A 22,041-nucleotide genomic window follows, 5' to 3' on the forward strand; every position below is an offset into this window, starting at 1 on the left:
TGGAGTTTGAACCGTGTTTCTTCTGTCATATGTTGTCTTTTCCAATAAGACACTCCATTATTTAATTCCACAATCGTGGATGGCCGTCGTTGCCATTGGGCATTGCATGTGTGTGTGTGTGTAATGGGCGGCTGGCCTGGGGTTCTGGGACTTGATCCAGCATTCAGACTTAAAAAAAAAATAAAAATTGTTTCATCTTTCTTTTAATTGGAAGAGCATACTTCTAAATTGTATTTGGAATTAGACAACTCCTGGGTGGGGGGTTCTAAGTGTTTGTTCTGCTTCATTTCAACAGCAGTCAGCAACTAAAACTGCACAATCGCTAAGGCTCTCATTAAACCGTTCTCAGAGTGTTAATAAAGTGTAGTGGTGGTGAAGGATGTCAAACATCCCATGTTTCCCTTCTGCATGTGAAAGCAAGTTTCTCTGAGAGCTGATGCTTTAAGGACTTGATTGTTTCTTTTCTTTTTAGGCTGGGAGAGCATCTGCCTTCTACAATAATGCCTCGCTAATGGAACCTCAGCATGGGGCCTCTGGGTTTGTTTGGTGTTGTTTGGTTTTACACTACTCTCATCTCAGACCCTTGAGGCATTTTGGGTCTGGCATTCACACCTCAATAACCTGCTTTCATCAGCTTTTGGGGAGTTAACTGTGAAACAGTTCCTCGGCTGTATGTGTTGATACTTCATGTGATTTGATGTTGCACAGTGAGGACCTGGTTATAATTGTCTCGTTAAGAGGGAAGAATCCTGCTCAGAGAATGGCTATCAACAGATGGAATTGGGGAGAGGGTTGAAGCTTCCGTCATCGACAGCCCTGTAGGTCTTTAGTAAGAACTGAACTGTAGAAGGGGGTATCTGCGTTGAGTCCCATCATTGCAGGCACAGGTAAAAATGCTGATAATGAGCCTATAGACCTCTGCCCCAGAAACCCTTGCGTACCATAACCTGAGCAATTACCAGGGACCAAGAGCAGGAACATCTCTGAAGAAGCTGGGAGACAAAATAAGCGGTCTGTTAATGACTGTCCTCGAGGCAAGAGGCAGTGGCACCAGAAGACGGCGAGTTCATTGCGAGAGAAATACGGTTTGGTGACCTGGGTGAGTGCAGATGGGAATTCCCATCAACTGGAATAGAGGTGGTGAGTGTGTTGAAGCTCACAATGTTCCTTGGGGTGTCAGGGAACACCACATTTTGATCAATGATTTTGAAAGGGGTAAAACCCCTTAATGGGACCTTAGTATGGTGAGAGAATAATAACACAAATTACAGAGCGAAGTCCTTAGTTCTGTTACTTATAGAAAAATGTTCCCGCCTCTGTAAAATCTTTCAGTGTCCCCTGTCCCCTCTTGCTTGGCCCTCAGATCCTTGTCCCCATGCAAGTCCATGCGCACCCAGGCCACCAGTTGCTGCCACGACTGATGGGCAGGGAAGAGCTGGCATGCACCGCGGGCAGCCCGGAGCTGTTGGCTGCTGAGCCCAGCAGAGGCAACGGCTACTGAGTCTCCTCTCTGGCAATCATTTTCTTCCTCAGCCTACAAGCTCTTTATCCAGGAACCTGTAGGATCTGACCACCTCTGACACAACTGTCAGATTTGTTCAGTGTTGGCCTGTTTGGTTCAAGAAGTTTGTGGTGGGAGGGGCTGACCAGCAGATCGTTAGTGTGATTGATCAGACCTCATTTACTTAGCAAATGGTGTATGCAGGAGTCGTGCAGTTGGAGGAGCTGTACTTAAAGCAACTATTTATGTTTTTATTTTGTTTTATTTATTTTCAGGCATACACTTAAAGTATTTGTGAGATTTATGATCAAGTCATGTCTTTGAGCAAAAAGATACACTATCAGAGGGAGGAATCAACATTGGACCAATACTTAGGATTATCGTAGATTGGGGAGGAAGTGTTTTTCAGTGTTTCTGCTATTTTTTTGATGCTTTGGAGAATGTTTCCCCTTTATCGGTGGCTTCCTTGTTGGGCTTTTTGCAGAGAGGCATGGTAGGCGGAAAAACAATTTTTAAAAAATGGGGAAATGTGATTGTGAAATAATTCTGAAGAAATTCTAAAGAAAGATTTTGTCAGCTCCTTGATTGTTTTCACTTTGATACAGATGAATGAATTTGCTTGTGACATGAAAGCTCTTGTGCTAAGCAGTACTCATTCAGGACAGCCATATAGAGTCCCATATTGCTGTGCACAAAAAGGGAAGAATTAAGGATATAGTGGGCTTAGCGTCGTTGTTCTACCTTTGTTATAAAAATAATTTGCAATGGTAAAATACAAAATTCCCACCCCTTTTGGGACAGAAATAAATCTTAAGCCAGTTGTGATGTTTAAGCACCATTCACCCTTTATATGATGATTAATTATCAGAAGCAAAGCTTGTAGGTATCTCCTTACAGCCTATCAGCCACAATAATGGTGCAATATATACAGTTTTCATCACCGGAAAAATATGTACATACCAAAAATTACTTTGGGCAATTTACTGCAGTAATGGCAAAAGGGATATACATGATGATAATTTTCATTTTGTACTATGTTTTGTCTAAGGATGATGGTGAAAGAATCATTCCTCTTAATGCTTCTTTCAAAGATGACTTTGTTTTACTTATATTAGAGGTAGAGAAATGAGATGAGCTGCAAGTGGTTTGATCTTGTGAACGATGAAGTTTTAAATACATACTTCATTGTCTAAATGCTCACAGATTACTTTTCTCCATATAATAACCATAGTAAATGTGTTGGCGGCATATCACAATTAATAATCCATACTCCTATTTATGTGCTATAGGCACTCCAAAATTCCCCAGACGTATTTCTTACCCAAGTTTGTGCAAAAAATTGAACTGCAGTCATGTCGCAGCAAATAATTCTGTCTACCTGACTGAAGAGTCTTAAATTCCTGGTTTTTCCCAGAGTGCCATTCACTTTAATCTCATATTAATACATTTTTTTCTTCAATCGCCTGCGCATAATCTTGCAATAGTTGCACAGACAGTGGAAGTTACTGCACCTGTGTAGCATTATTGTACGTTTTCCTGGCCATCTAGATTGTGTAAAATCCTTTAACATTAATTGGGACAAGTTTTCTATCTAGGGTTATGTTGAATTTCTCTTTGAGGGTTTTTTCTATCTCTTCATCTTCAAGATTTACGAATTCCACCAAATCCATATTTTCCTTGTAGTTGTATATGGTCTCAGTGAGTGTCCACCCAATTAGCGCTCGAAAGCCATCAGTGGTCTGGAGGGTGCAGATGGACTTCTTTGTGAAGAGGGAATCAGGAGAGGTCTGAAGGTACGTGCACTGGAAATGGAAATCTTCCACTGTCCGTGGCTCAAGGCTGAACATGTAAACTTTACGACACTCTTTTTTCTCTAGAAGATCAGAATTAGAGAAACTTTGGTTGGGGATATATTGTTTCCGTCTCACTTTCTCAAGGTACCAGATGGCGTTTTTTTCCGTGAAGCGAAAGATGCCGGGAGCCTGGGGTTGGTCTTTCCCCGACACGAGCTCCATGGGCTGCCACATCTGATAAGATACACCAAAGCCTCCATCAACTATATAGTCTTTGCCGTCGATCGCTACCTTTACAAGGAGATGGGTCATGATGGTGGCGTACGCGTTTTGATGTGGATTGAACACATACGCTCCCAGAAAGCTAGCGTCGTACCCCAGGCGTTTGAGGACCCAGCCCAACAGCTGGTTGTTTTCCATGCACCAGCCACCCCGCTTCCTCCGCACAATTTTATTATAAACATGCTCCAACTCCAAAGTGATTTTCTCCCCACAGTGGATGCTGAGGTTTTCGAAGGGAACAGCACGGATGTGGTGCTGGAATATATCAGTTAAGGTTTCCAAATCTTGTTTTTCAAGGGAACCTTTATAGCCGGTTCTCGCAAAATATTCTTCAAGGTTCATGTCACCTGTAAAGGAAGGAATTGTGTTTTGGTTTTGTTTCTTTACATCAATGATTTATGATGCTGTGAAAACCTGTTCAGGCTGCTGCCAGCAAAAATGCTTTAATCTATGGAACCTCATCAGAGCATTTTTTAAAGGTAACGGGTATTCGTATCAAATTGTTCCCCGAGCAAAGAACAGCAGTGCACGTGAGGGTTTGTTTTTTGTCTTAAGAGTCATCCCTACGGCAAACAGCTGATGGAATTTCAGCTCGATACGTGGTGGCTGCGAATTGGGGATTTGCTGTATTTGCATTGTAACAGCAGGTTAAGAAGAAATATGGTATGACGCCAGGGAGCGTTCAGGAGGGTTCGTGAAAACCGGTCTAAATCGACTGTTCAGTGAAAGGAGTGTCATCTGCTAGCTGGAGGGAGGATAATCTGAGCCAGGATTCACATGTCCTTTTCATGAGTCTGCCACTGATCTACGTGACAGTAAATGAACTGCTCGTTCGGTACATGTCGCTCTCGTGCCACTTAGGAAAAGGGAAAATGATACTCCCTGCACATTTTGTAAAGTGTCAAGTTTTATCCAGATAATTACAACTGAAAAAAGCCTCTGACCTTTGCAAGAGTCGCAGACCACAGAGTCTCTTGTCTGCTCTGAGTGTTGCACAAGCTCATTTTGGTGTTGGGATAATGGATGTGAGCGGAGGTGAGTGCCGCGGGAGACAAAGAGCACATCTCTCTTCCCCGCTGTGCCCCGCGGCTCGCAGGGTGCCCTGCAGATGGGCAGGGGCTGTGTTACATCTCCCTAGTCCTGGCTTTTCTCAAAACTCACTTTATTCCTTCCAGCGGAGGGGTGACTGACAGTGACCGAAGCCTCATGCAGCGCATCCCTGGTCTGTCCTGCCTCCAGCAGTGCCCACCTCCTGGCCTGCCTTGGCAGGACTCCTCATGAGCCAGATTGCTGGGTGAGGAGCTACTCAACTTATTTTCTGCCTTCTAACAGTGTGGAAAGTCACACACAGTCCCCTACCCTTCGCAATGGCCCATCACAGTCTGCCAGCTGCCGTGCGAGCAGGCTGCTCTGTAGGTATCTGGTACGTACTGCTTGTAAAATGTGCTGGAGGTTGTCTGCTTGGGCGTGGAGCTGGGCACAAAATCTTTTGAACCTTTGCAAAGAAAGTTCTAAGCTGCTCAGCAGTCTAGAGTTACTGCAAATACTTAGCTTCTTGGCAACCCACAAAGCTACTGGGAAATCTTTTGTGCCTACAGTAAGCTGAGGCTTAGACACTTAATATTAGTGACTCGGGAAGACTATTTTATTCAGATAAATTCAGTGGTGAGCTGTTGAATGTTTACTGCAAACCAGAATGTCTCAAGATGACTTTCAGCGACAGATTCATGATGTGCATGGCGTAGAATCAGCTGTCCAAAGTGAATGGAGAGCCCTATCAAAAACCACATTACCTTCTACAGAAAGGAATTTAGCTTCCAGTGATATTTAAGTATATTGTTGGAGGATATTCTCAATATAATATTTGTTAAGTATAACATAAGGCTTACAACACTCTTCTTTTGGTTTGCAGAATCCAAGTCTATCTGATCATACCCCACTCAAATCGTGAATGCTAAAAAGATCACACCGGCATAAAGCTGGTTCTTGAGTTTATATTATCTGTAATTTCCCTCTGCAGCTCTATAATATGATTAATCAGCATTGGATCTTGACTGTAGGAGATGAAAGCTACTGTTCTTTCGAATTGTGAGCAGATCAGATGAAAAGCTAGATACTGAAAAGGTAGTCCCACAAATGTGACTGTGATTTATACAGAGAAAAACAACAGCAGAAGTAATTTAAAGAACTATTTCTAAATGTGCAAATGAAGGTGCTAGTACAAAAATATTCCTTACCAGAGCTATACACACTATCAGCAATTCCACTTTTTAGCCTAATACATGGACTTTCTGAGATACATAAACCACAGTTTATAACTTCTTGGGTTTAAAGTTGTTTTTAAAGGATTGTAATTTTATTCCCATAAAGCATTTATTGGGTCATTTATAAAGCATGATTATTAGGTTGCTCTTTTGCTTCCTTTGCATTTGCAATATTTTAAAATAAAGTTAACAATCTAAAAGGATAACTTCCAACAAGAGGTTGTAGTTCTAAATTTACATCTACTATTGTATCTAAACAAAAGAATCTCTCATAGTCAAGTGAATTTCCTCCTGAAGAGTGAAAGAAAGAGGAATTGAAATTATATGATCACTGGTTTGCCTTCTTTAGGAGCCCATGTTTAGCAGGTGATACTTTAGCTCTCTATCCACACATTTTTATAATATTTTGCCTAAAGACAATAGTGCTTATGTTATTGTCCATGACCATAAAGAAACCTGGGGTTTTGTTTCTTTGTTTGGAGGGTTTTTTTTAAGAAAATAAGCTTACCTTTTAAGATAGCCTTATTTATTTATTGGTGTCTTCAGCTTCTGGGTTGTTTATTACTGGGGTAGCAGTCAGTAAAGCCAGGGGTGGATACAAACCGTGAGGGCTTGTCTTCTTTTGAGCTCTGCTGGCCCTCACTCCTGAATCTTAAATGCCACAAAAGGGCAGAGTCCACCCAAAATGAACGCACATTTTTGGACTTCACTGATCCATGAGCAAATTAAACTTTGTTTCTTCTCAGTTCATAGATGTTTGTGTTTTTCCCTGGTTAAGACCAGAATGAACTTGTTTTAGATGTCAAATAATTACAGTAGACAGTTGCAAATGGCTCCGAAACTTTTTTAAATTAAATTATTATTCCAGCACTTTGCAGTGGAGGATCTGCTTCCTTGTGGGTGCAGTGAATTGCGAAAGTACTGCAGGCTGTGTGTTCCCATGCTCTGCGGATGCACAAAATGATCCTTCTTTGCCCACAAAGGAACTTTTTCAATCGGTTCAAAGCTTCAGCTGCAGCAGGTAGTTATTTCGGAACTGCCACAACTAACAAATACACTGCCAAATATTTATTTGCACAAAGTAATGTGTTTCCTCTCTAAAACTTGGTGTTCTGCATCTTCAAAGCGCTGCAGGGCTTTTTGTTTCATTCTCTCCCTGTCAGGCGTGTCTCCTCTTCATCTGGCGGAGGTGGAAGGTTGGAGGTCCCTTTTGGGAAGGAAAGAGCACATCAGACTGCATCTGGGAAAGCACCTGGAGTTTAGGCACGTCAGGTGCCCTGTGAGTCTGTGTGGTTGACTAATACAAGCATCAAAGGCTTCTCCCTGGCTGGGGACCAACGCTCCTCTGTCACCCTCTGTCATGACACATCCTGCACCATACCTGCCACAGGTATCATAAAGGTAAAAGGCTTTTCTGTTTCGTATAACGTGCTCTGACGCCACACTGGTGGCATGTCCGAACTTCCCGGTGTTTTCTTTTGCGTCTGCAGTATGACTTGGCTAAGGTAGCTTTTGTGCAGAATGGTGTTTGTAATAAATATGAAGAGTTTTCTCTATAATAATGTCAGGCTCGCTTGACATTGTGGGAAGGTTAGACCCCAGAAGTTTGGGGTTGATCTAACTTTTGTTTTCATTTTTGATACCAACAGCCTGATTTTTAAGAACTGTTGAATCATCTCGGCTTCTATTGGTTTTGTTTCAATTAAAAAAAAAAAAAAAAAAAAAAAAAAAAAAAAAAAAAAAAAAAAAAAAAAACCAACCAGAAAAATCAGATTCTGAAAATTTGGATGCTCAAAATCAGAGAGCTTGTGGGGGTTTTTAAGTGCCCTTGCGTAAATAGGTCACTTTAAGTCAATTTCTGGTGAAGGAATAGAACTCGAGCCTTTCCTTATTTCATCATAAGCTAATCAGCACCTAATAGTGGCTTGTTTTGAGAAAGTCTTAACCTTTCCTTTTTTTTTTATGAAGTCTTTGAAAGCCAAATTCTGCTCAACTTTCTATTTCAGCCTGTTAAAGGAAGTGAATAATTTGTAAAAGTCTGCTGAGAAGATTGGAAATAATACCAAAAAAGGTTAGAGGTCTTTTGTGTAAAATGGTAACACAGCTTCTTCTGTAGCATTTTAGTCTCCCTTGCCACATAATACATCTGAAATAAAATGAGATCCAGAGAGGTGGAAAAAATGTTATGGAGTCAAAAAGCAATTTCCAGATGAGCAAATTAGAGGTCGTAAGATGTAGATGGAGAGGCTTAAGAAAAAAAAAATGCAATCAGGCTATACAGTTAATTAGCAATGTAGTTGAATTGACCAAGCTTTGTGTTCATCTGACTAGCTCAACTTTAGAATCAGATTAATGTTATTAGTGTTAATTTTAGAATTTTTTATATTGGCTATTTAAAGATCCATCTAGCACAGTGTTAGAATTAGATCGTATCCACTAAATTAGGTGGCAAGCCGCGAACGTTTACTGGTGTGAGCTTGTTCTCAAGCACTATGTTGAATTTGTCTTTCAGTGTCTTCTCAACCTCTTCATCTGTGAGAGTTGTGATCTGCACCAGGTCCACGTCTTCTGTGTAGTTATACTTCACCTCCGTGAAGGTCCATCCAACTAAGGCATAAACCCCTTCAGTGGTCTGGAGCGTGCAGATCGACTTCTTCGCAAGTATGTTATCTGGAGACACTTGTAGGTATGTGTTAAGCTCCTGAAAGTCGTTTATATGTCGTGGCTTGAGAGTGAATGTATATATTTTTCTGATGTTCCCTAGGTCTGGAGTATCAGTGAAAGGGACACTTTGCTCAGGAATATAATGCTTCCTTTTGACTTTCTCGAAGTACCAGGAGCCATTGTCTTCCGTGAAGCGGAAGATGCCAGGGATCTGGGGTTGATCCTTCCCAGAAATCAACATCAATGGCTTCCATGCCTGGTAGGCACCGCCAAAAGCAGCATCGACAATGTAGGAATTTCCCTTGATCACCACCTTCAGTAGGATATGATTTATCTCAGCAGTGTATGCCCTCTTTGCCGGTTCATAACTGTTTCCTCCAAGAAGACAGACATCATACCCTAATTCTTGCAAGGCCCAAAATAAAAGGTGGTTGCTTTCCAGGCACCATCCACCACGTTTCTTTCTCACAATCTTATTGTAAGTAGATTGTAAATCCAGTTCCATGGTCTCCCTGCAATGCATGCTGAGGTTTTCAAAAGGAATTGCCTGGATGTGATGCTGGAAGATGACGGTTAAGGTTTGCAAGTCTGCGTGCTCGTGGGACTCATTGTAAGAAATTCTTGCGAAATACTCTTGAATGTTCATTTTGCCTGTGTGACCAGAAAAATCACCAGTTACTGTTGTGCAGCTGTCAAGGGGGTCACCCCTATTCCTGTAGCACAGGTTAACCAGCCTGCAAGGGGAGCCTAGGCCGTTCTGTGCCCTTGATGGAGGTCAATGCCTGCCATCTGTATTTCTTAAAAAAGAGATGCAGACAGGAGCGGGTGACTATCATGCTTTCACTCTCTCAGATGTTGCCTTCAACCTAGGTGGATGTCTTTCCTATGGGAAGACACGGCACGTGGCACAACCACATCTCTGGCCCCGGATGAGGGTCCCACATGACAAAAAATTCAGAGAACTGACAAACAACAGGTTTGCAGAAAAACTGCTAGATCATACCAGCTTAAAAGTCACAGCAATTTCTTACTGTTTCCTTTACCGTAACAGGCAGGCAATTTTTTATTTATCCTACAGGTAATTTAACTGGAAGGTTTTACATTCGTGGCTTCAGCTAACTGGGATTAACATCTCAGTGTGTCACCATTTCAGACAGGCTTCCATGTGAAGCAGATTGTTGTTTTCTTAATCCGTTTAGTTTCCCTGTCGAGTTCAGACAGAGCTTTGACCCTGGCTGTTGAAAGGAAGGAACTGTTGTTTTTTTCTAACCTAAGGGTCAGAGGAATTGATAATTACTAACAATACATTCAAGGCATATTCGTCAGCCTTTGGTTTCTTTTACCATCTTTTACAAACCAAAGGCTTTTGTTTCAACTCAAATTATTGGATATATTTTGTGTCTTCATGTCTCTGATCCCCTTTCCTTTCATTAACAGAATGAGACTGTAGTTAGTACTGGCTGTGTGGCTAAGATACAAAAGGTTCCCTATAACGCTTTTAATCCACTGACTCATCTGGTATCTGCTTTTAATTTAGATTTAATGTGGCTTTTTTCCATGCAAGGATATTTGTTTTCCAGAACAATTCACAATCTGCTAAGGACTGTATTGATTTCTGAATTGATTTCTTCCTCCTTGAAATTCGGTTGCATGTTTCCTGGGAGGATTTTCCAAAAATTATTTGATGTAGATGAGATGGGAGAAGTTACCTTCCGGTAGCTTTGGTCCAACTGCTACCGTAGGGGTGACCAGCAGTTTGACCCCAGGTCTACGCCAGCACTCAAGCCAGTGCTGGGAGCTTTGGAAAATCCCACCTCAAGCACATAGGTGGGAATGCCCCCACCTCAAGCACATAGGGGGACATACCCCCACCGCAGCCGGTGAGCACATCACACGATCTAATCGCTGGGCTTTAACCCCGGTTTTGATGCCAGCAGCACAACTCAGTTATATTGCTCCTGATCTGCACTAGTACCAGGATTCAGACTGGCTGATGCAGCAACACAGGAAAATGTAATAGAATAGAGGGCTATCCCACTAAGGGAATAAGAAATAAACATTTTCACTTCAAAAGGACCCAAAGAGGCTACATGAAAAACAGTAATGTGTCTTTGATACTGCATTTTATGGGTTTTTTTCCATCTCTTTTTTAGGACAAGGGCACTCATCTCTGGCAGGATCTCCTTGGAAACGCTGGTTGTAGAAAGCCATTCCCTCCCCAACAGAGCGCACGTGTACGCTGGCAAGCTCGTCCTGCGGTCCTCTGCCTCATTTTTCTTTCTTTTCCCACTTCTAGCCATTTTGTGTAGCCAGATACAATCGTCTTTTCCCTGTGATGGCGTTGAGCTGAACCTCTGTGACCAGGAGGGGCCCAAGTGAGTCTGTTAGTCTGGTGAGTCCGATATGCATGAAGTTTGCTTTGAAGCAGTAAATCAGGCAGCAGCAGAAGACCCGATGTCCTCTCTCTAACCTGTCTCCTGGGTCTGTGTGTCCCCATCACCCCGGTGAGAGTGCAGTGTGTAACCAGCTCCCCTCTTCCAGCTATGAGCAACCTCCCCCTTGAGAGCCTCTGTAGGGTGTTCACAGTGTGGCTTTGGGAAAAAATATTTTGTGAAATTCACAGCCCGTGCCTCAGTTTCCCCAGCTGCCCCCTCTCTGGCCTTATCAATTTAAAGACTGCATAGTAGAGACAGCCTCGTGGCAGCTGATAAAATTGGCTCTGATCTCTATGAGTACTGAAGAGGTATACGTATAACAAAGCTGCAGTACAAAATCATTGGCTTTAGGGAGCATTCATGTAAACCAGCGTTTACTCCCGCCCCTTCCTGGAGGCGACTTTTCTTCTTGGCTCGACCCGTTCCCATCATGCTAGCGATGGGGCTGCAGCAGCGAGCGAGCCCTCGCCCAGGGGACAGTTTGCATTCCAAAACCAAGTTGCCAGATATCTTAAGCCTCAGCCTGGATCTCAGTCTTGTTTACTTTTGCTCCTGCAGCAGCCAAGCTTCGTTCAGCATTCGTGCAGCTTGGTGGGTAGCGAGATTCAGATGTTAGTTCTGCCTGTCTGCAAGCATCCCTGGGGATCGCTGCGTCCCTTCATAATTAGGCTGAATATTAGGAACAGTTCCTCTCTGCTGAAATTCATGAGAGGCTTCCAGAGCTGGATCCTCTTGCACATGCCTATACTATTTGTTTGATTTTAAGCCATGCTGTGAATTAGTAGCTGGGTTTTTTCATACACTCAGGCTCAGCATAAAGGGCTTAGTTTAAGTCCGGAGCACTTGATCTTTGTACTTGTACGATGTCCTTGCGGTGCAGTGCACGCTGTCGGCTCTGGGCTTCCTGTAATTTATACTTCGCTAATATGCCTGTGCTGCTAAACACATGGCATGCAGACCCAGAGGGGTGGGCTTTTCCAAACAGGCTGACCCACAGCTGCGAGATGAAGTTAAAGATCAGACACTTGAGACTTACCTCTCAACCCGTGAGCTCAGGCTTTCCACTTTGGTTTGCTCCAAAGTTCCCAGGAAGACTTGTACTGGAACTGCTGTTCTTAAAGGTCCAGGCTGCCTTTACTGCCTGGCAGGAACAGCGTTATCCTCCAGCAGAGCAGGAAAAGGGGGGAGAGTGTTTCTTCTTTTATAAATATATATAAATTCTGATGGATTTATTGGCTTATTTGTATCGGCATATGTGTGGAAAGCCCTGACATGCAATTCATTGTGTTAGGTGCTGCACAGAGAGCCTGAAAATGATCCAGTCCCCAAATTGCTTGCAATATTGAGTAGTTTTTAATCTCCCACATTACTGATGGGACATCTGAAGCCCTCCACAAATGCAAAGGAGAAATACGGTATGGGTGTTGCAAACAACTTTTGTGAGTGGTTACAACCCCGTCCTCAACCCCGCAGGTCGCCCAGGAGCTTCAGTCTCTGGGGCACCTTGGTGCTTGCACCCATGCAGCAGCAGCAAAGCAACAGTGCAAATTTTGATACAGATTTTACATCGCTGACACTCGGTGTGGCCTGGATCCCTGTAGGAGGCAACCTGTGCTAGAGAGGTAGTAATCCAAGCCAATTGATTTATTGGTGGGGGATGGCAACTGCTGAATTAATCGCATCGCGCCAAGCTATTCTCTGCGGCAGATACCAGAGCACCAAGGTGAGATTTGCCAAGTCATTTAGCTGTCTGAATCCCCTTGGGTTCAAAGCAAAGCCCTGTCCTTTGGCAGGGAGGACGCTGCTCCTGGAGTGCTATGCCTTTAAGGATTTGCTTCCAAAGTTAGTGATAAGGAAGCAGCAAACCAGTACAAGCTGAGATGAAGAGCCTCTTCTTCTTTTTTTTTTTTTTTTTTTTTTTTTTCCCTTCAACAGAGAGATTCATTTGCTTGCTTGGCAATAAAATCTGTTTTTGTGGCTGTGCTGAGCAGGAGGGCCAGAAGCACTGAGCTGTGCCACGAAGGGGGCAGCAGCCAGAGCAGGGGATGGGGCACACGCTGGAGATGAGTCAGCTGAAAGGAAAGCAGGTTTTCCTGTTACAGTTTGTCCTTCACATGCTGAATCTCCAGGGCAATGGACATAACACCCAACTCTGATCTTAAAGGTCTGTTCCCAACCTAAATGATTCTAAGTTTCTGTAACTCTATACTCCTCCTCCAGAGCCTATGCAACAGCCCAAAGCACGAGAAACACCCAGGCACAAGGACAGCAATGGGTGCAGCCCGTTCTAGATGTTTCCCATGTCTTTCCCCACAGGCGATGGAGCTTCTGGTCTCTGCATGGACCTTCTCCTGCCCCACAGCTCTGCGAGACCTGGCTGGGCTTTTACCTCCATCCTGATGCTCTGCCCCTGCTGCCAGGCTGCTGCGAGGATAAACGCACCCAGCTTAGCTGCTTTCGCTCTTCCACGGGCCCCAGCGGGGACCACGGGATACAGTCTGCAAACAAGGCAGCTCCTGGGACAGCTTCTTCCGACCATCTGTGTTGCGAGCTGCTGGGCCACACTATAAGCAGCCCCTTTTTCTTCTGCAATCCACTGCAAGGTCAGTCGTTACCATTTTGTTTCCCTGCAGGATGCGGGAGCCTCACGCACTCAAAGGGACCCTTACACACGTGCAGCCAAGCACATGCACACGCATTTGACTCTGGGAAGACGGGGATTTGGGGAACTCGCTGTGTCTCTCTGAAACACGTTTTGAATGTAAGAATAGCTGCAGCTTTTATTAAGTATAAATTGCTAGTTATAGAAAGCTGCACGTATTGCATAACACAAAAAAGGGTCAGTGAGTTACTGTATTTTTAAAAGCCTTAGCTTCAAAATAGCAGCACATACAAATACTCAGGACAACTGCAGTGGTTAATGACATTTTTTGCTTTGGGAATACATGTAATTTGGGGAAAAAAAACAGCTGAATAGTTCTACTTCACAACTCTTGATATTTTTTTATTATTTAATTGTAATTTGTTTATATAATTTACTTAATTATAAGTTCATAGTTGTAATGCTTCCAAGATTTGTACATAAAGGAACATCAAGCATCTTCTCACAAGGGCAAAGTGATCACATTTTAGTAATTTCTCTTGCTAAAAAATCTTAGCTATTAGGTATCCGACAAAGATTCATCATTTCTCCTTATATCAGTACAATTAGTATCACTGCAAACACATCCTCAATAGAACAGATATGCTTCAGAAAAATAATTCTGTGCAAGTGCTTGAGTTCAGCCACAATAATTAATGTGCAATAACACTCAGAGTAGAGTCTTGAGAGAGAAGCATGTATTCCCAGCAGTCTGCTGCTGGGTGGTAGCAAACGAAATGTATGTGAGATGCTTTCAGTTCAGAGAAATAGTGCTTTTTGGTTATGTCACTGGGAGAGCAGGGCTTGTGTAAAGTCTGAAACAAGACTGAATTGTCCACTAATATTTCTCATCATCAGTTTTAGGCCATAAATAGTCCATCTGCAAGTATTCACGCAGCGTGGCACAGGCGTGGGACTGTCCGGCTGCCACATGAGAGGGAGGGTGTTGCAAATGCAAGAGCAAAAAGGACAGGCTTATGGCTTAACTGTAGCAAACCTGGCACGGGACGTCTTTGTTTTTCTGGCTATTAAATTGCAAAAATTATATGGTATTCATTTAAGAGGTGGGTGTGATTTTTCCCCAGGTGGCAGCACAAAGTAATAGAGAGACATACAGCTCCATCGCTCCGTCCTGCTGCTCTGGGTGTATTTAGAAAAGCTTTTAAGAGATGAAAGGAGTAGGGAATGGGCAGAGTCTGCTTCCAGCTAAGCACAAACAGAAGGGGAGTGATTTGATTGAGCAAGGAAGAAATTATTTGTACCCAAACCAAAAAGACATTCAGGAGTAGTTGTGAAAATCAATTTCTTTTCCAGATTCATGCTAATATGCTCTGCCTTACACTGGTGTAGATGGAACGAGAAGGCTTAACCTTTAGATGCTTGTCAGAAATGGGGGTAAGGATTGCATGTAATGCCACTGGATTGAATTATAATTCAGGCAGCGAGTTAAACCACCGACAGCCTGCTTCTATTGACGGGTACCAATTTCTTGTCTAGTGTTATATTGAACTTCTCTTTCAGTGTTTTCTCTATTTCATCATCTGCAAGGATTTTGATTTCCACTAGATCCATATTATCCTTGTAATTGTACTTCATCTCGGTGAATTTCCACCCTACAAGAGAGCGGATGCCATCAGTGGTCTGCAGGCTGCAGAGAGACTTTAGAACAAACAGGGATTTTGGTGCTGTCTGCAGGTGGTTGTTGCGGGCTTTGAACTCTTCAATGTCCTGTGGCTGAAGGGTAAAGAGATAAATCCGACGGCGACCTTCTGTTTCCAGCTCATGGGAAGTGGGGACAGTTCCATCGGGAGTGCACTGCTTCCTTCTCATCTTCTCCAGGTACCAGACCCCATTGTCCTCCAGGAAGCGAAAGATCCCCGGAGTCTGTGGCTGGTCTCTTCCCGAAACCAGCTCCATTGGCTGCCACATCTGGCAGGCCATCCCAAAGCCACCATCCACAATGTAGGATTTGTTGTCAAGCACCACTTTTAGCAGCAGATGATCTATTTCATCTGCATACGCATCATACTCCGGGACAAAAACTTTTGCTCCCAGAAGAGTGACGTCGTAGCCGAGGGTTTTCAGGACCCAAGATAAAAGGTTGTTGTTTTCCATGCACCAGCCCCCACGGTTCTTCCTCACTATTTTGTTGAAAGTCACTTCCAGGTCCAGCACGATCCTTTCCCCACAGTGGATGTTGAGGTTTTCGAAAGGGACTGCTCGGATGTGGTGCTGGAATATATCTGTCAAGGTAGCCAGGTCTGGCTTATCGTACGAGCCCCGGTAAGAAATTCTGGCAAAATACTCCTTGATGTCCATGCTGCCTCTGAGAGAAGTGTGCAAAAAAAAAAAAAGAAATGTTGTGTCAGAAGCGACGGAAGGATCTTCCCCATCCCTTATAACGGGGTGCTCATCAGTATGGGCGGTCTGCTCAGAAGATGAGCGAGATTTGACTAATGGCTTTATCAAAGGCAGCTGAGTGTGAGTATTAGCGCTGAGGGAAGGCAATGGGACACTGCTGATGAGCACAAATGTTCTTTTTAATTGTTTCTTTTACAGCTGTGACGAGAGGCTCCAGCTGTGCTAAGCACATTTCGGTAGAGTTCCTGCCCAGCAAAGCTACAAATCTCCACAGAAAAGAACAAAAACAGTAGCAGCACTGTTTCCCTGCTAGAAATTATAGGAACTGAGTCTTTCCAGATCTGAACCGCTTCACTTGTGGTTTGACTTAAGAGAAGCAGAAGCAGAAAACAAACTCTCCCACTCTCGCAGAACAATCCAGAGCCTCCTCTGCAACCAAATCTGAGGTAAACCTGCCCTGCAGTGGTATTTCCTTCATTATTTAGGCAGCCTGGCACGAGCTGGTCTCACCTGCTCCCGCTCTCCTTGCTGGTGGTGGCAGGCATGACCTGGAGCGCAGAAGGGGGTTTTAGGGTCAGAAAAGGCATTGGGAGGGGGTTTTTTGCTGCATCTTCTGTGAGCCACCTCCCCTCAGGATGGTTTAGCTGCCCAGCTCTGCCAAACACAGCCCTTACACCAGCAGCAGGAGAAAACCAAGGTTTGGGCCAAAACTACAAGTTTCAGGGGCTTCACATTTTCTGACATCGTTTTTTGGGATGCATTTGCTCCTTCAACTCATAGACCCCCCAGCTGCAGGTGTGGGCAAGGGCCAAGGCATCACCCTCCCCAGCACAGCAGAAGGGCTCAGCAGGATCCTGTGCAGGGGGAGTGGAAAGCAGCCTGAGCCCTCCCAGCCCTTGGTTGTAAGGAAAATGAAAAGGATTTTGATGTAGCCCAGTACTTTTATTATTCCTCCCCAGTCACCGCTAAATTTCAGACATCTCTGAGTACAGAGCAATGTTGTCCCAGAATGTTCTCAAGTTCCTGTAAACTTTTTTTAAGGTAAAATTATAAGAAAACGTTCAATTGTTCCAACAGGATTAAATTCTCAATCCGGTGAAAAACGGCACACCCAAAATTGTATGAGAATTGTTAAAAGATCCTTTCATCCTATAAACAAAACAATGAGATGAAAAATTTCCATTTGGCATAACCTTCTGACAAAAGCAGAGGGTGCGCTGGTTTGGCTGCCCACATTTCCTAATCTTTCAGATAGATATCTGGGATGTTTCTGTAACTGTTGCATCATGACCACCACCACATCTCTGACATCCAACAAGCAGGACCGAATGTTCCACCATCGTGTTGAGAGCATTGGATAATTATTCAGGGGATTCTCTTTGTCAGCTTTTGGCTCATTCTCAAGTTTTCCCCAAAGCCCCAGAACCACAACTCTATTTACCCTCAAAAACTTGGCAGAAACTTAGTTCTTGCTGAGTGAACTTTAAACTAGCGTCGCCGGTAATGAACTGTTTCTCCCTTTCTTTCTTTCTTTCTTTCTTTCTTTCTTTCTTTCACTTTGCCACAGCAGGCAAAACACGTACAGTAACTTTTACTTAAAGAGAGAAAGTTGGTGTGGTTTTTTTCTATCTGTCTGGCCACCTCCTGTGGATGTTTATAAGGCACTTTCAACTGTGGCATCTGAAATAAGTCAGATGGCACAAATGCCCGATCTGCTTGAGGCTGAGTAAATAAAGCAGCATATCTATTACACGGAGCAGCTGAGGATTCCCTGCTCTGACGTTACACCATTTTCTGCTGTGTTTTGTCTTTGAACAGTTTCAATTTCCTGGTAAGGGAGTACTCAGCTACCAAGATTTGGTGTTTAAAAAAAAAGGCTTACCTGGAAAATCAGTTCAACCACAATTTATCTCCAGCGCTTGGGGAGGGGGGTGGGTTTAGGCTAAAGCAAGTGGTGTGGCTGGCTGTCCTTTGCCTAGTGCAGACAGGGCTTGAGGACCGGTCTCCAGCTCCTCTTCAACTTACTTTCACCCGTCTCTGTCAGATTGCAAAAGCTGGGGAAAAAAAAATAACAATAAAAAAAAAAAAAAAAAAAAAAAAAAGCCAGAAGGGTGGAGCATGAGAGCTGTAGTGAGCAAGCAAAACCAACTTCACTGACTCAACATGCATGCAAAACATGTCTATTATTAGAGCAAAGGCTGCTCCGCGTTTTCCCTCGTTTCCTGCTTTCTGCAGGGGCTAGCTGGGGCTCTGGGGGCAGGGCTAGGGGGTTGTTTCAGTAGCCGGCTGAATGCACTCCAGTAGTATATGTGGGTTTTCCCCCACTTACTGTTTGTTTAGAAACGTGGGGAAGAAATCTTGCGTGTGTTCAATCTGAGGTTTTTGCACTGTTTCTGAAAAGCAGCAAGGTTTCAGCGCGGTACTGCGCACCTGCGATCCCTTTGCCTCGATCAGCACACGTGAGAACTTCAGCGCTGCCTTTGCTTAATTTGCTCTCTATGATTTACATGCGATTTTTTTTTTTTCTTATTACAGAATATTTCATAGAATGTACGAAAGCACTGGGACAGCAGCATGTCTCCTTTCGTCTTTCCCAAGTAGCACCTGAGGACATCATGGTGGTGAAGAGGCTCTTGGCAAAGCGATGACTATGGGTGGCTAACACGCGGGGAGCCCCATCCTTTTGGTGCGTTTCATACTACTTTTGTATCTACAAACTTTGCGTGCATTTTGCCAATTTGTCTCGTTAATTCTTTTGTATATACAGCTGGATTCTTCCCTGTTAGTTCCCCAGCAGTAGTTCCAGTCCTTCACATGTAGGACCGATGGCAAGTTTCATTCAAACACTGATTTATTGTAATAACTAGCAGAGATGATAAATCAGACCAAAGAAAGGTGGCTGTTGTAGCCCGTGACACAGCATTATATGTGCTTCATACAGCACATATCAAAACTTGGTTCTTTGTCATCCCACGGTGGCCAGTGCTTCACCCCACAAGCAGGACCTGATGCCCAAGCTGAGAGGTGCTGAAGGGAATGGATTACCTGCCCTCGTCAAGCTCCTCTGGGCAGATCCAATTTGGTACAAAGAAAGTTCATTTTCCTGGGTGGATCTTGCTGTATGTGGAATAATTCCTTCTCTTCCCACAGGCTTGACAAAGAGAAGCCAAAAGCCGAGCAGGCAGACCCGCAGTCCTGGTGGGAACTGTACCAGAAATAAGGTCATGGATCCGTCGTAGCGAGATGTGCGAGCAGAGCTGGCTGTGCTCCTTGCCCAGGGTTGTTTGGGACCACAAGTGGTGCCAGAAGTGGACACTTGCCATGCTCCCTCAAGCAACCATCTGAAGTGGTTTGGGATCTGTTCCAGCTGACTTTGGGGTCCTGTTAAAACACAAGTGTCTTCTAACCAAGTAGGAGCAAATCACATTTCTCCTGGTACTTTGATCCTCAGCTTTTCTCAAGTCTTCTCCCTATAATGTAGCTCTGATAATGAGCGTTTTCTTCCCACGTCTTTCAAATTCTCATCCCAACTCACTATCCTACACTGACATTCCTGCATCACTCTCCTTTTTCTTCCCATCCCGCACATTTTGCTCCTCAAGCCGTGAAAACCATGAGCTCTCACCCTCCCCAGGCGTGCCCAAGGCCAGCAGAGGACAAAGCTCATTCAATGAGCACTAAAGGTAAGAAAAGGCTTATCTCGAGCCAGGAACCTTGCCAGAGTCTGTTTGCATTTCAGATCTGTGCCAGGGGCTAATTTCAAGCTTGGTGGGGCAATAAACTGCTATCGTGGCTGCGGGTAATGCGGCCGTCATGTGTCCGCACCCAGCCCCGAAAGCAGCAAAGGGCAAACGCAGCTCAGGCTGGCTGGGTTGCCAGGAGCATGACCATGGGGTCAAGGTACAAACGAGAACGTCCTTGGAAATGATTATTGCTGTCCACCTGGCCACTGTAACTCAGTTTCCCAACCTTGGCAGGAGCTGAAGCTGATTGAGCTTTTCCCAGAAAACCCTCAATGTAATTGCACTTGCTTTTATTTATTTAGAAATTTAAATTGCTGACGGCATTTAATTTCTTACTGAAATCCTTCCATCACCCTAACTCTCCTGAGAGGCTGCATCAAATTTCCCTCCCTCTCCACTTTAAAAGAGTCTTATATGCTACAATATTTGCATTGGGGAATAAAAGCATAGGGTGCCCTGTTTGGGGTAATAGTCAAGTGTCTGCTCACTATTAAACAGCTCCCCTCTATAATGACCTCCGTGATGGGATGTATAACAAAGCAAGTTATATAATATTATATGCTATTATATTATATCATATCATATTATATCATAATAACTGGATGTTTAATTTAAAACTATATGGTATTTTACTTACCTATCTGGTTTTGGTGGGGAGAAGAGAAGAGAAACTTGTAAAGCAATAAAAAAATCGAGATGTTTTAAATGGAATCAGTATAAATTCCTAAATTCTTACACAAGGTCAGATTCTCCCGTCCTCCTGAGCTATGAGTCACTGTAAAAGGAAACCTTGCACACCTTGCACACACTTGCTGGCTCTAGCCTTTCGTTTTCAAGGGGAATTTAATGGATGTGGGCTGCCCTAATACTAGACTGTTGAATGATATTCATGGCCTATAAACATATTCATAATGGCAAAACTCCCTCATGCTTTAAATTCATTGCCTTCCTTATGTAATGCTAGATATCAAATAGCTGTGGCTACATCTCTTTCCAGCTTTGTATCTGCAGCATCCATCACGTGCCGCTTTGGTGGTGTCCACCCCCCAGCCAAAGGAAGGGAGTAGCTGTGCTGGACATTGCTTGGCTTTTTCTTGGTGAGGAAGAGACCAGATTTCATTTTTAGTGTTTCCACTACCTGAGGCATCTTTCTGAGGGCTGGTGACGGTCAAAACCGATCTCCTTCGCTTCTCTTTACGCTGCCCATATGAGGTTTTTCACACAAGCCAACTCCAAGTGTGTTAATGCAGACCAAAGAGACCACATTGGTCTGTAGGGCCTTCCAGTCCTGAGGGTTTCAGCATAAATCTCTTACACGTAAGTGGTCATAATTCAGTTAAATTCCATTACAAGGGGAACAATCGGCTTTTCTACATGAATGGCTTTATCTCATAGAAGGTTTGAAGCAAAAAACCATTTTAAGTAACTGCTTTGGTGAAAAACATGCCCATACAGCTGGCTGTTATTTTCCCACGAATCGTGACAGCTTTGGTGGGACACGTCAGGGCAAGATCCTTGTTGATGTGGTGCCAGCACCTTGGGGACACCCTATAGCTGCTTCTGCCACCCTGGCGTGAGGCTCCGGGGTGCACCTTAGGAAGAAGTTGTCTTCCATCTCACAGGCAATACTCACACCCTCAAGGTGCTGTTACTGTCTCCATCTCATGGGCCACCTCTTGGAGATGCCAGTGGTGGTGTTGTCAAACTACAAAAATGTTGAGGAGAAGGTCCTGCAGCCTGGAAAGCAGAGAGTTGGGCTGGCAAGTGGCTGGCGAGGCTCCGAGCCCTGGTAGCAGCAGCTTTACTGGCATCTGGAGACGGGGAGTGATGGAGAGCACTGAAGAGGAGGATGAAGAAGACAAGGAGAGCGAGACGGTATGTATGCCCCCAATGCTGCCTGTCCTGGTAACTGGAGAAGGGGCTGGAGGAGAAGCCAGCAGCCTGGGCAACAGCCTGGGAGCTTTCTGTATGTGACTGCCCGCCATGCCCGGGGCTGCTGCTGCGGCCAGTGAGCTCTTTATCAAAGACCTTGTGTAATCACTCAGGCTTTCGCAGCAGCTCTTTAGCCAGCTTTGCCCTGTCCCCGCTAGCTCCTTCCTGAGAGGAATGCTGTCCTGCCCAGGCTCACATACTTTTCCTCTTGCCTACCTGGTACCTCCACCACTCCCTTGGCCGCAGACTCTGGTTTTTCCTTCTAAAGTGTCTGGTTCAGCAGGCAGCAGGGATCTCCTCCGGGGTCTGGGGCATGCAGGCACTGATTCTGGAAGCAAAATAAAGCAAAACTCACTCTGCCACGCTCGGACACATTCTTCTCATGCAGCACTTGGACATAGCGATAAGGCAGCACCGGGAAGTCA

General features: G+C 44.3%; 3 protein-coding genes and 1 long non-coding RNA gene across 37 annotated transcripts in view; 1 reads left to right on the plus strand and 3 right to left on the minus strand.

The window, feature by feature from the left end:
• Positions 1-1,731: 1,731 nt before the first annotated feature.
• Positions 1,732-7,556, minus strand: LOC121097714 (arylamine N-acetyltransferase, pineal gland isozyme NAT-10). Its single transcript, XM_040614940.1, has 2 exons — positions 6,349-7,556; positions 1,732-3,923 (listed from the first exon to the last, which is right to left on the minus strand). The coding sequence occupies exon 2, from the start codon at positions 3,916-3,918 to the stop codon at positions 3,046-3,048; it is 873 nt and encodes a 290-aa protein (XP_040470874.1). The 5' UTR covers positions 3,919-3,923; positions 6,349-7,556; the 3' UTR covers positions 1,732-3,045.
• Positions 7,139-18,730, plus strand: LOC121097716. The gene is made up of 7 exons (XR_005831062.1): positions 7,139-7,241; positions 8,353-8,526; positions 10,801-10,896; positions 13,256-13,542; positions 15,276-15,419; positions 16,140-16,387; positions 18,477-18,730. It is a non-coding gene; the product is annotated as an uncharacterized LOC121097716 (long non-coding RNA).
• Positions 7,559-12,046, minus strand: LOC121097713 (arylamine N-acetyltransferase, liver isozyme-like). The gene is made up of 2 exons (XM_040614939.1): positions 11,976-12,046; positions 7,559-9,155 (listed from the first exon to the last, which is right to left on the minus strand). Exon 2 carries the CDS (start codon positions 9,148-9,150, stop codon positions 8,263-8,265), a length of 888 nt encoding a protein of 295 aa, XP_040470873.1. The 5' UTR covers positions 9,151-9,155; positions 11,976-12,046; the 3' UTR covers positions 7,559-8,262.
• Positions 13,923-22,041, minus strand: part of LOC121097710 (arylamine N-acetyltransferase, pineal gland isozyme NAT-3-like) — a 37,894-nt gene continuing 29,775 nt past the window's right edge. For 30 of the 34 annotated variants that reach the window (XM_040614933.1, XM_040614932.1, XM_040614929.1 and 27 more), the window contains 4 exons: positions 21,833-21,944; positions 17,824-17,995; positions 16,452-16,489; positions 13,923-15,906 (listed from right to left, as the gene is read on the minus strand). In XM_040614933.1, coding sequence (XP_040470867.1) covers positions 15,027-15,906; positions 16,452-16,486 — 915 coding nt within the window. In that variant the 5' untranslated portion in view covers positions 16,487-16,489; positions 17,824-17,995; positions 21,833-21,944 and the 3' untranslated portion in view covers positions 13,923-15,026. Of the gene's footprint in view, positions 15,907-16,451; positions 16,490-17,823; positions 17,996-18,986; positions 20,684-21,317; positions 21,440-21,832; positions 21,945-22,041 lie in introns of those variants that run through there. The other 4 variants (XM_040614936.1, XM_040614937.1, XM_040614934.1 and 1 more) reach the window with 4 other exon arrangements.

The sequence above is a fragment of the Falco naumanni genome, chromosome 15 (genome assembly GCF_017639655.2).
Source record: "Falco naumanni isolate bFalNau1 chromosome 15, bFalNau1.pat, whole genome shotgun sequence".
NCBI lineage: Eukaryota > Metazoa > Chordata > Aves > Falconiformes > Falconidae > Falco > Falco naumanni.